Source organism: Chiloscyllium plagiosum, unplaced genomic scaffold (assembly GCF_037043375.1).
Source record: "Chiloscyllium plagiosum isolate Xiang-an unplaced genomic scaffold, Cpla_swu_hap1 HiC_scaffold_24, whole genome shotgun sequence".
Taxonomy (NCBI): domain Eukaryota; kingdom Metazoa; phylum Chordata; class Chondrichthyes; order Orectolobiformes; family Hemiscylliidae; genus Chiloscyllium; species Chiloscyllium plagiosum.
In genome coordinates, this window is record NW_028270162.1 from 17,423,136 (window position 1) to 17,436,574 (window position 13,439).

General features: G+C 39.3%; 1 protein-coding gene across 2 annotated transcripts in view; it reads right to left on the reverse strand.

Annotated features, from left to right (window-relative positions):
• slc6a4b (solute carrier family 6 member 4b) overlaps positions 1-13,439 on the reverse strand; it is a 54,279-nt gene that overhangs the window by 17,753 nt on the left and 23,087 nt on the right. For both annotated transcript variants that reach the window (XM_043715520.2, XM_088000305.1), the window contains exons 8-11: positions 11,124-11,236; positions 9,452-9,583; positions 5,438-5,537; positions 2,447-2,547 (exon numbers count right to left, since the gene is read on the reverse strand). In XM_043715520.2, the coding sequence (XP_043571455.1) occupies positions 2,447-2,547; positions 5,438-5,537; positions 9,452-9,583; positions 11,124-11,236 (446 nt within the window). The remainder of the gene's footprint in view (positions 1-2,446; positions 2,548-5,437; positions 5,538-9,451; positions 9,584-11,123; positions 11,237-13,439) is intronic.

Here is a 13,439-nt window from a genome sequence, read left to right on the forward strand (position 1 = left end):
ATCCACGCTACTGTTTTACTGGATTCAAAATCAAAACCTTTTGCTAAGGCTACAAGAAAGAGAAAAAGAACGTTGACCAGAAATGAACCATTCTCAAGACCCAGGTGATGTGTTTCATTTCTCATTAGCATTTCTGCCAGTGTTGCATTAATTATTATTGATTGACATTTCGTATTCAAAGGTAAAAAGACTATGTGCAAAGAGTCTATTAGTCAGCAATTCTGGAAGAGACAATTCAGGCCCCCTCAATAGTTGTAACTCATTTTCTACCTCTTACTTTGAAAGATGCACTTCAACCACAGCCCATTCACCAATGAATGAGAAGGTTCAGTGCCAGATGATCAAAGGAATTATCATGTGCCCAGAAATTAAAGCAGTGGCTTTATGAAATGAATGCATTAACCTCTTGCAGATTTGATTTGATTTATTACTGTCACATGTACTGAGGTACATGCTTTACAGGCAGATTTATTCCAATTTTTAGAATATTTATTCTTAGCATGTGTGTTTGCCTTGAACAGAGTGTTTTAATTGATGCAGAAATGCTTATGTTAATTCCTGTAACATAAGTAAATGTGTGTGGAAATCATTGTATTGAAGTATCCAACAGATATTTATTGGAAATAACTATTATGTACAAACTTTACATTCCTCGGGCACATAATTATCTGCAATATTATTAAGCCATTAGTTTGCAACAGAGAAGCATGTTTTCAGTCAAGAATTATATTTCAAGTGAACCCTGGGTAAGATGGAAAATGAGACCTTTAGACCCTCAGGTCACATGCTATAATACATTGATGATATAATAAACAAGTCTCTTAAAGGTACACTGACATACTGACTGAGAGATTTAACACAACAGGCATCATTGGCAAAGACAGCATTATTTATTATTGCGACTTGCACTGGAAAGGAAGTAATGAGATTTCTTCTTGAACAATTTGATGAAACTTAGCTGATGCTTGTCAATTGAATGGGTAGTTAATAATCAGCCATGCTAGATTGGGATGAGAATCAAATAGAGGCCAAGCCAAGTAAGAAAGCTTGCACATTTATGAAGCGGTTAAACAATCTGCAATGTCAGGGTGGCTTTTACTGATAACAGGTTTTAGAAAATGTAGTTTAGGTTCTAAAAATACCAGGGTAGATGTTGAATTATGTTCTCTGTAATACTTGTCTTGACTTCTTAATAACGTAACCACTACACTATCATAACCATAATATTCTTGAAAAAGTAATGAGTTTCGTATGTTTTCTATGAATCTTCACTTCAGTACACAGAGGAACCTCAATTATCTGGCATTCGATTATCTGAATATTGGATTATCTGGCAAGATTGCAAGGTCCCAATGCTAAGCTATTTGATAGGTAAAAACAATGACTGCAGTTGCTGGAAACCAGAGTCTAGATTAGAGTGGTGCTGGAAAAGCACAGCAGGTCAGGCAGCATCCGAGGAGCAGGAAAATCGACTTTTCGGGCAAAAGCCCTTGATGAAGGGCTTTTGCCCGAAACGTCGATTTTACTGCTCCTCGGATGCTGCCTGAACTGCTGTGCTTTTCCAGCACCACTCTAATCTAGACTCAGCTATTTGATTATCTGGAATTCAATTAACCAAATGAAATACTGCCCACCCGGTTCCTTCGGATAATCAAGGTACCTCTGTAATAATTTATCTGCAAATAAGTTTGGAATTATAGTTTAGCTGTTATAACTCTAACATCCAAGATGATTGGAGACATAAATGGTCATTCGGCAGCTCGCTGTGATCAGGGAGACTGCCATAATCCAACTGTGCAGCTGCAAATCGAAACTTTTGACTATGACAGGGATGTTGGGGTGAGGTGCACTCAGAAACACAGTCTTGACTCTGGTACCATTTCCAGAAAAGTGTTTTTACATATAATGAAAGGACCTGTGCCATTTAAAATGGCCCTGGGATTCTGCTTCATTGGGACCAGAGCTTTCTGTGTGGCACTTTGCACATTGTAATCATTTTCCAATCCATAAATCAATTAATTGTGGAATCCGGGTCTACCAGGAACATGTACATATGTAACCATAAGGTACAGGTTCATTCTGTGTTGATACTAAAGAAGTTGGAACTCTCACTCCTGAAAACAGTACACAAGGAAATTTAAGAAATGCACATATCTCCAGGAGAGTCTTTTATTTTGGGGTAAGGGCAGAACCAAGGCCTGCTGCAAATTCTAGTTTCCCCCATTCAATCCCACATATGTCTAATACCTTTGGATCACTTTCAACAGTCCATAAATTTAGGATCTATCCTTTGCGTCAATTTTGTGAAACTATTAATAATGTGGACGCGGTCTGACCTGGATTGATTAATACAATATAAGAAATACTACAGGAGGAATAGTCAGGTCAGTGTGGATACCTCCTTGTGACATACAAACCAATAAATTGCTTAAGGCTGGTTACTCACAGCTAGGAAGGCAGGACTGATCCCCACCCAACAAACCCTCCAAAACAGTCCTGGTGAGAGACCCAACATTGTCTGGATATCACTGCAGAATCGTTGGACACCTGCACATAAATCAAGGACAGAAAATGGGACAATTTCAGAGCTGGTCAAAATGCTGACAGTATAAACTTGAAACACTCTGTTCAATACTATTTGTTGGTGTATATTTAAGCAACGGTAATGCGCTTTATATACTTTAATGCTATAAATATTATGCCCTATATATGCTTTAATGCTTTAATAAATTTGTTGTATGCATGTATGTGTTATATATGAAAGCATGTCAAATCATTTGACATAAAAGCTATTTGACATAAAATGAACACTTACTTACCGACACCTGGATTTCTGTCCCACTAGAATTTAGAATCCAATAACCCTGTAAATGGAATTCCAAATCTTCCACAGCACTGAGACTAGAAGGTATTCAAACACCAGTATCCTCAGGTACCTTACTGGAGTGGCTATTTCTTCTTATATGAACCAAGTAAAGAATGTCGAAAGGCTACTCAACTGTGACAGGCATTATGGTTAAATACTATCCCATTTTAACAAATGCACCCATCTACATTTCCAGCAAGTGATTTCTAGACAGTGATTAGCAGTGGTAACTCCAGCTGAATTTTCCATTCTGTAGCCTACATTGAGGACTTCTGAACATCCTTATTGTCATCCAATCTAAAACCAACTAACTCAGCACAAAGTGTGATCAATTCATACATCAGCAGATCTGTACTTCAATTATTCATACATATTAGCATTTTTTTAAGAAATTGTTGGTCAAAATGATTACATTGAAACTAAGCTGATGTCCTTAATTGCTAAAGGGATTGAATTTAAAAGCAAGGAGGTTATGTTGCAGCTGTACAGGTTGCTGGTGAGGCCACACCTGGAGTACTGTGTGCAGTGTTGGTCTCCTTACTTGAGAAAGGATGTACTGGCTCTGGAAGGGGTGCAGAGGAGGTTCACTAGGTTGTTTCCAGAGTTGAGGGGGTTGGCTTATGAGGAGAGATTGAGTAGACTGGGATTATATTCATTGGAATTTAGAAGAATGAGGAGGGCTCGTATAGAAACATATAAAATTATGAAGGGAATAGATAAGATAGAGGTAGAGAGGACATTTCCATTGGCGGGTGAAACTAGAACAAGAGGGCGAAGTCTCCAAATTAGGAGGAGCAGATTTAGGACTGAATTGAGTAGGAACTTCTTCACCCAAAGGGATGTGAATCCATGGAATTCCCTGCCCAGTGAAGTAGTTGAGGCTTCCTCAGTAAATGTTTTTAAAGCTAAGATAGATACTTTTTTGAAAAGTAAAGGAATTAAGGGTTATGGAGAGTGGGCCAATAAATAGAGCTGAGGCCGTGGAAAGATCAGCTATGATTATATTGAATGTTGGATTGGGCTCCAAGGGCCAGAAGGCCTACTCTTGCTCCTAGTTCTTATGTTCAAGATCTTGTGAAAATAAACCACTTACATTTAATTTGATGCTTCATGTTACCAAACACATCCTGTTTTGTAATTAAGTTCCTCGACTTTAGAGTATAAGTGAGTGAGCAAAAAGTATAATGTGTGAAATTTCCCATATTAGCAGAAAGAATAATAAAGCATTTCATTCAAATGGTGAGAGATTTTAAAGCTCTCAAATGAAGAAGGATCTGGGTGTCCTATTGTATAAATTACTGAGGTTAGTAAGCAGGTGTAACAAGTCATTAGGAAAGCTAATATAATGTTATCATTTACTGAAGGAGGATTGAATACATAAATATGGAGATTATGCTTCAGTTACACTGGCCATTCATGAGACCACATCTGGAGTATTGCGTACAGTATGGTTTCCCTATTTAAGAAAGGAATATGTTGGAAGCTGAAGGTATAGTAGATTAATAACTAGAAGGGGCAGGTTGTCTTATGAGGCATGTCTGAAGAGGCTAGGCTTTTATCCTCCGGAGTCTAGAAGAGTAAAAGGTTGAAACATATAAGATCCTGAGAGGTCTTGACAGGCCAGATATAGAAAGGATGTTTTCTCTTGTCACATATCTAGAACAAGGGCTTACAATTTAAAGCAAAGGGTCATCCATTTAAGATAGAGATAGAGAGAAATTTCTTCTCACAAAGGATCGTGAATCTTTGGAATTCTCTTCCTGAAAATGTTGTGAAAGCAAAGTCTCATGAATGGTTTGAAGGCAGAAGTAGATCGATTCTTGATAAGCAAGGGGGTGAAAGGTTCTTTTGGGTAGCTGGGAATATGAAGTAATCAAATTGACCACTATGCTGTTGAGTGGCAGAGCAGGCTCAAGAGGCTGAGTGGCTTATTCCTGCTTGTAATGTGTATGTTTGTCTTTCTCTTTAAATAGTTATGTGTTCCCTCTTGCCCTTCAGGTTACACTGTCTTTGTTTTTCTTTTATGTTCAGAGGTCTTTAAACATTGGGTTGCAGCCATTGTCTGGATGTGAAACAGGCTCAGCAGAAACCAGTTTAGTAATTGAATGTCATGTACCTTATCTGTGCAGGTGTTGGCTCAATGAAAAATATAGCAGCTCCATTCTTTGGTCATAATGGTGGCCACTATAATGGGTGTTAAATCACTTGCCCATGTCAGTTAGAGGCGTTAACATTTGTTGAAGCACCCATATGCCAAACACACTGTCTTCAATGGGACTTGCTTTGCTCAGATTTTCTGGGATCCATATAGCTGCTGCCAATGAAGGTAAATATGTTTCTAACATTTTAATTGTGGACTAGAATATTCTTTTCAACTCCACATTAAAGCTCTCCCTACTGTTGTCCTCCCTGTTCCAAGACTTACAAAAGTGCTGTAATTTAATTTTCCCATTGCACACCCCAAATATTCTAATGATGCCTGGAAACCAATTTGTAATGACTGTTCTTATGCTAGATTTCCCATTTTTAATTATCCAAACAGAGGAATTGATCTGATGGTGGATCTCTTACCATAAAACCAAGACACTGCAATGGATTCTAATAATACCACAGCGATAAGACAGGAACCTGATCCAAAGTCTTCCATCAGTTTGACAACATATGCCCCTCCCTGAAAAATTCAATTGTGTTTCAAATCAGGCTGGGGTTAACATTACAAAAATGTAAAATACAATTCATTAATACACTGGAGCTTTAAATCTGAGACAAAACCTTGGCCATGGAGTTTCAAGGAATGAGAGAGACCTTATTGAAATATATGATCCTTAAGGGCTTGACAGAGTAAACTCAGACATGTTGTTTCTCTTTGTGTGAGAGCCTAGGACAAGAGTGCATAATCTCAGAGTAAGGGGCTGCCTATTTAAGACAGAGATGGGGTATGATTTTTCTTCTCTCAGAGGGGAATGAATTTGTGGAATTTTTTACCACAAGTGAACGGTTGAGGCCAGGTCATTAAGTAGAATCAAGGCTGAGATAGAGAGATTTCTAATCTTTAAAGGTATTGAGGGCTATGAGAAAAAGGTAGGAACATTACCAGATCAGCTATGATCTCATTGAATGGTGGAGCAGACTCTATGGGTGAAATCGCTACTTCTGCTCCTACATCTTATTGTCATATGGCAACTTTGGAATGAATTTTCCACTGGTTTTAAATGGTCTGTGTAGAAAAGTTTCAATCTATACCAACTCAGTTCATAATTGGCATAATTATAATTGTGCATAACTCTGCTCTCAAAAAGCCTATTAAAACAACTGGCCTTGTTAAATGTCACATTTTATGGGGATGGTAGGGATTTATGCACTTTATCATGGAAGGTATAGTAACTTTACTTTGCACTTATTTAGGGTTGTACCTGACCTGACAGTGTGTTAACATCACAGGGTAAATGGTACAAGGTGACCACAAGATGCCCATCTGTCCTGGCTGGAGCTGATCCATTGTCAGGACTGGGCCTCCACAGTACAGAGAAGACCAATAAAACAGTGAGCCTGGGGTAGTGGAGCCAGGTTTTGAGGTGGCTGCAGGAGCTCCTTCAGGTTTCAAGAAAAATGCAGAAACTTATCAAGAGGCTTCCTTTTGTCTAGGTCCCTAGTGAATATTGAACAGAGTGCTCAGTGCAAATTTCGCATAGAATAATTATAGAATAACATTGCAAAGAAAGAGTCATTCGGCAGATTGAGTTCATGCCAGTCTTTGCCAGCTTTTTCTATAGCACTGATTCTTTTCCTTCAAATATTTATCCAGTTCCCTCAAAGCTTTGTCCAATTTCACAGATTTAAGGTTTTGGAGATGAGTCAGAGTATGAAATAACTTATAGGATTGCAAAAAATCTCAGCTGCATATCCACGGAGATACAATAAAGAGGAACAGAAATTAAGTGTGCTGTATCTGAGCTTAGAAGAATTAAGATAAAAGGCTTATTAAGAACATAATAAATAAAAGCAGGAATGTACACCACACTATCCTTAAAAATCAAAAGAACTGCAAATGCTGTAAATCAGAAACAAAAGTAGAAATTAATGGGAACGCTCAGCAAACCTGGCGGCATCTATGGAGAGAAACCAGAGTTAATGTCTTAGATGTTGACTCTGGTTTCTCTCCACAGATGCTGCCAGACCTGCTGAGCTTTTCCAGCAGTTTCTATTTCACCACTCAATATAATCATGGCTGGCCTCAACTCCACTTTCCCACTCATATCCCTTAATCCCTCCAGACATCAAAAGCCTGTCTATCTCAGCCATAAATATAACAACAAAGAAGTATTCACAACCTTCTGAGGTATCACTTCCAAAGATTCACAACCATCTGTGAAGACTTTTCTCCACATGTGAGTCTTAATTGCTTAACCCCTTATCCTGAATTGGTGCCCCTTCAAACTAGATTTCCCAGCCTTGAGAAACAACCTCTCCCTGCATACCCTGTCAAGCACCTTCAGAACCTTGTATCTTTCAATTAGATCAGGCTTCATTCTTCTAAACTCCAAAGAAAAATTCACTCAGCCTGTCACCATTGTGCAGCTATCTGATCCCAGGAATTAATCCAGTAAACCTTCATGGTACCACCTGCAATGGATGTATATTTTCCATTTTTGAGCAGTTAACCAGGAGTGGTCTCATAAAAGCTCAAAAGACTTCCTCATTCTTACAATTCCCTTACAATAAAGGCCAACATGACTTAAGATACCATAATGTTAAATAACATTGAACCATTTAATTAATCCATTGTAATAGCTGGAAGAGATTTATATTCAGGATATCTGAGTTCAATTTCTGTATTTTGCATCTCAGTTCATTCTATCAGACTAACCTATTACTGCTAGCCTTCGCTAGGTGCAACAATGTAATTTACAAATGTGTATCCATTAAGCAATTATCTAGCTTCTTCCCAGCTGCTTACTTAATTTACAATCTCCCACATAATTCCGTAATTACTTCTGAAGTTCCTGGCAAAGAGAGTTCATAGTTTTGTTCACACTACTGTGGGATGAAACTAAACAGAGAGTCGTGAGAAAAATTATCGGAGACAGAATCATTGAGGAATGTTCATGTTTGGTACTTTTTATGCAGCCATTAAACTACACATAGTTAGGTGATGAGGAACTGATCACCTGCCCCTTCTCTCTCAAACTAAAAGGCAGGAAGAGAAGTAAAATTAATTACTTAATCTTCATGACTAAAATCACATGCATTATTTTCACCACTGCCCTCTTCTAAATAATCATTCTTCATGTGAGAATCTTGATAGTTGACAGTAGAAAAGGGAACCATTGCCAGTCCTTATTCAGTATCCATACACGCAGGCTTGCCAGTTAGAGATATATTGATGAGAAGTGGGAAAACCTGGTTCATTTTCCGTTCATGCGTCTTTATAGTGATTTATGGCTTACCAAGGAGCTGTAGTCCCAGCAACGCAAGAAGTTGCAGTGTCCAGAACTGCGACTGCAAGCAATCTTGGAGGCCAAGGCCAGGGGATGTACTCAGTAGGAGGGTGTGGTGAGGTGTGGGGTGGTGGTGAGGTGAGCAATGAATGGGGCATTGGGAGATGGGGGGAGTTTAACACAGTTTTTGAGGCTGCTGGCATAGAGACTGGGGTTGAGGGGAAGGAACACCCATTGGGCTCAGACTTTCTCGGATTGAGACAAAGGGGTCCAATATTGAAAGGAGACGGTGATGGAGGTGTCTCTACACCCTCCCTCCACCTCCAGCCCGAGTTCTGAACAGAGTCATTCTCAGAACTTCTCTCAGCAAACTAAAGATTAAAACCAGGCAGGAAATAGTCTAGTCTGTAATCAGCTACTTAATAGCCTCAACTGGGATGAAGCCAGGCTGGCTGGCTGACCTAGGTTTTGCCTGAAACAATATAAAATTGTGGAGAAGCTGGGGTAGACAGGAGCCTAGTGGGAAGGCTATCTGAGAGAATTTTCCAGGCTCCCCTGCTGGCAGATGGACATACACAGCATGAGGTGAACAAGTTAACTGCTATTTATCATAATGTTGTTTATGAAACCCTGATGGCCACACCTTATTTCCATAGATAAGAGCAGCTACACTTGAAAAGGGATATCACAAGAATGTGGCATGACATTATAACTGCCTTTTCAAGTTTGTTGTTTTGTCACCGCCCACACCCCCACACTTTCCTTCCATCGCTGAGAGTCCAGTCACCATAGTCATACCAAGCCATAGGGCTGCTCTCTCATTACAGAGAGATGACTGGTGATGAGTTAACCTGAGGTCCATTACACCTCAGATGAGGGGAGAGGTTGAGAAGGAGAGTTCTTCATGGTGGCCTTAGCTGGCATTGGGAATAAAACCACACTTGTAGCATGACACTGCTTCGCAAACCAACTGTCCAGCTAGCTAAGCTAAAGCGACCCCCTGAGTTCACAAATGCATTCTCTCTTTTCATCCATCAGATTTTTTTTTTAATTCAATGACTAACATCAGTTGATTTTTTAAAACTTATATTTTTAGACAATCAAAAAGCAAACAACGTAAGATATTTCCATTGACAACTGTACTTACATTTGTAAGAGTGCTGAGTGAGCCCATAAAGCACACAACAACCAATCCCAACACAAATAGTTCCCTTCTTTTAGCAAACAGATGAGGATATTCATCTATCACAGCTGTAATGATAGACTCCAGACCTCCATACTGTTGATGAGAAAATGACAATGAATCACTGTGTCTGCTTTGCCCCAAAAAAAAATACATTGATCCCTCTCCACACGAAGAGGAACACAAAAACAAAGCAATATACTCAGCAACACTTCGGTATCTGGAAGACTCCCCTAGTTTACAGGAATATTACTTTCAAAAGGACAGAAACATGAAAATTGACAAGCAATAGAATTAACAAAATTGGAAGGTCTCCTTGTTTTCTCCCTGAATCTAAACACTTTCATGTATTTGAAAAAGGTAAAGTGATGATACTAACGTCTAGAGTGCCCAGAACTTTGATTGGATTGGTCATTAGGTTTGAGACCTGTTCACTGTTCAATGCGATGATTACCCCAAAATTCAGTTCCCAATCTATCATCACTGCTCAGATGTTGTATGTGAAGCTCAATATTCAAATTCAGGACATAATGTAACTGAAGTGGCTCATCACACATGCTGCATTCTTTAGACAATCTTATAGTTTGCCACCACATTGAGTATTTCAAAAATAATACAAAGATTAAATATTATTTAAGCAATTAGGCTTTTGAAACAGGTAGCTCAGGGAGAAACAGATCATGGTACAATTTGTTAAAGCTCAGATCTAAATTAGATGCTGAAAGGTCCTGTTTATAAAGAATTGTTGATCTCTGGAATGAGATGTTGGTAGGCATTCAAAAAAAGGAGTTGAATAAATACCAGCGAGTTATTGTGTTCTGGAATTTGCTTGGTTGCCTTAGGGGCTTGGAAGGTTTCCCAAGTTTTTGTTCCCTGAACTGACCTTTTCTTTGCTGTATCTCATATGAGATTGTCCACCTATGAAGGAAATGATGAGGGCAGGGCTTGATGGGGATGCTTATGTTTGCAGAAATTGCTTCATGCCAGAAATCGGATAAGCTTGATGGATTATCTGCTTCTTTTTTACAGGTCCTGCCTTACTGAGTGAGTCTCTGCTTCAGGTAGGGATCTTCATGAAGATCTTCTTCTCCCCTCACCTCCAATTATTCGACAATGATTGCTTGCTGTTTCCTGGACATTGGCTACACTCAAGGCCCTGTGCCCAGATGGTCATTCTTCCATGCCTGGTGAGTCAACAGACTATTAAATTATAGACCACACAATAGCCAAGTCTGACTTCTACACAAGGCATTGGGAGAATGCCACAGTCAATGCTGTAGGTATTAGATACTAATAAATTTTAGAATCTTTATGGTGCCATTGATGATGTGTTAATTATTATCACCATAAACATTCATTAAAAATGGCTCCTGTGTGGATTTTATGCATTTTCTAGCAAATGATCTTGAAAGCAACCAATTTACTTGATCTGTTAGAATCAAACACCACAACAAGTGACAAGACTACATTTGGTAACAAAGATATTTCTTATGATTAACCTTTGTTGTAGTTAACACGGATTCCACAACAGATTCCATCTGAAATACTAATTCTTCAATTGGAATCTAATTTCTTCCAATTGAGACCCTCAAGCTGTAGTTCTTTTAAATTGATTTAACTAAACATTTATACTCACTGTGCTATCCAGGCCTAGAGTTATCACCATGAGAAAAAAAAGGATTGCCCAGAAGGGGGAGCCATCCATGTTAGCGATGGCCTCTGGATACGTTATAAACAGGAGGCCGGATCCTGCAAACCCAAAAAGAGGAGATAGTCTTTAAAAAGAGATACAAATCCATAATTATAAGTTTGTAATGTTTTGGGACTGTCCCTTTAAGTTAGGATAAAATGGAAGAATAAGGAGTGTAATGTGGTTTGATTTGAATTCTGCCTGACAACAATCTTGGCTGTTAATAGTTAAAGGGGGACCAAGTAGTTTAACAGGGAAGAAGGCAAAAGATATTCAAGCCTGTAAACAATCATCAGGGCAGTTGTGTTGATGGTGGACAGACATTAAGGACAAAAAAATTGTGTTAAAGATGACAGTCCTATAATTTCAAGGCTGAGTGCAGCCACACCTTAGGGAAAAAGACATGATTTACATGTCACGTTTCTGTTAGTTCAGGGTCAGCAGGAGGCAGGAGGTTTGTACATGCTGAGGCTGGGCCCACCACACTGGAAACAGATTGGAGTTGGATACTGAGGCTATTGAGTGCTGATGTGGTTTGGTTAAAGGTTCATATTGGTTCTCAAGTACTTGAACCCAATTGTTTTGTTAAATATTAGGTTGTCTAGCTCACAACCCATCACTGACCATCTTACACCCAATGCCCAAAAAATGCGACTCACTGCCAAATTATTTCCTCTATTCACCTCTAATGGACCTGCATACCGATCCATGCCTCTCCACCCTTGCATAATGCCCAACATACCAACCATGCCATCTCATAATACTTTCACGCCCATTCATCTAATATACAATTTGTACAGAATCAGTGAACCCTGGAAGAACAAAGATGTGTATGGAAAAGCTTAAAAATAATAATTCATGGAGCCATGTTCATACAGCACAGCAACAAACCCTTCAATCCAACTTGTCCATACTGACCAAGTTTCCCCAACTAAATTAGTCTCACTTGCCTGCATTTGGCCCATATCCCTCTAAATCTTTTCTATTCATGTACCTGTCCAAATGTCTTTTAAATGTTGTAACTGTATCAGCATCTAACACTCCCTCTGGCAGTTCATTCCATATATGAGCCACTCTCCATGTGAAAATGTTGCCCCTCAGGTCCATTTTAAATCTTTCTCCTCTCACCTTAAAAATATGCCCCCAATTTTGAATTCCCACACCCTGGGAAAATACATTTCACCCTATCTATACCCCACATGATTCCATAAACCTCCATAAGGTCACCCCTCAACCTTCTACACTCCAGTGAAAACTGTCGCAACCTATCCAGCCTCTCCTTATAACTCAAACCGTCCAGCACCAGCAACATCCTGGTAAATCTTTTCTGAACTTCTTCAATTTAATAATATCTTTCCTAAGGCAGGGTGACTAGAACTAAGCACAGTATCCAAAAATGGCTTCACCAATGTCCTTGACAACCTCAATACGATGTCCCACCTTCTATACTCATTGGTCTGAGCAATGAAAGCAAGCTTGCTAAACATCTTCTTAACCACCATGTCTACCTGAGCTGGAACTTTCAAAGAACTATGTCCCTGAACCCCTAGGTCTCTGTAATCAACAGTACCAGGCAGCATAACATACTTTTTAAAAAAATGATTCTAATTGGAACCCTATGAAAGAGTCAATTGACCAGACTTTTAAAATATCAATAGCAGAAATTGAAACCCTTTATCTTGTGTATATCATATTGAGCCATTGACAAAATAGATCCAAGGGGAAAAAAAGTCAATCAAGCAATATTTTTGCTTTATGTGCACATTTTGTTTGTTCATTCATGAAATATTGGAATCACTGACTTGCCAGCACTTATTGTGCATTCCTAATTTCCCTGAAGAAGGTGATGGAGAACAGCCTTGTTTACTGTTGCTGCCCATGGGGACTAGGTACACTCATAGTGCTGTTCAGAAGGGAATTCCAGGGTTTTGAGCTAAGGATATGAAGGAATGGTGATTTCGTTCCAGGTCAAAATGATGTGCAGTTTGATGGGCAGCCTGCAGGTGTTGGCATTCCCATGCATCCTCTTCTGTTGTCCTTCTAGGTGATAGAGGTTGCAGGTTTGGAATGAACTGTCAGGGGAGTTGTAGTGGGTTGCTGAGGTCCACTTGTAGCTAGTACACATTGCTACCACTGTCCATTGGCAGTGAAAGAATTGAATGTTGAAAGTGGTGCATGGGGTAGCAATTAGAGGGGCAGTTTTGTTTCAAATGGTGTTGAACTTCTCAAATGTTGCTGGAGCTGCATTGAGCCAGGCTAGTG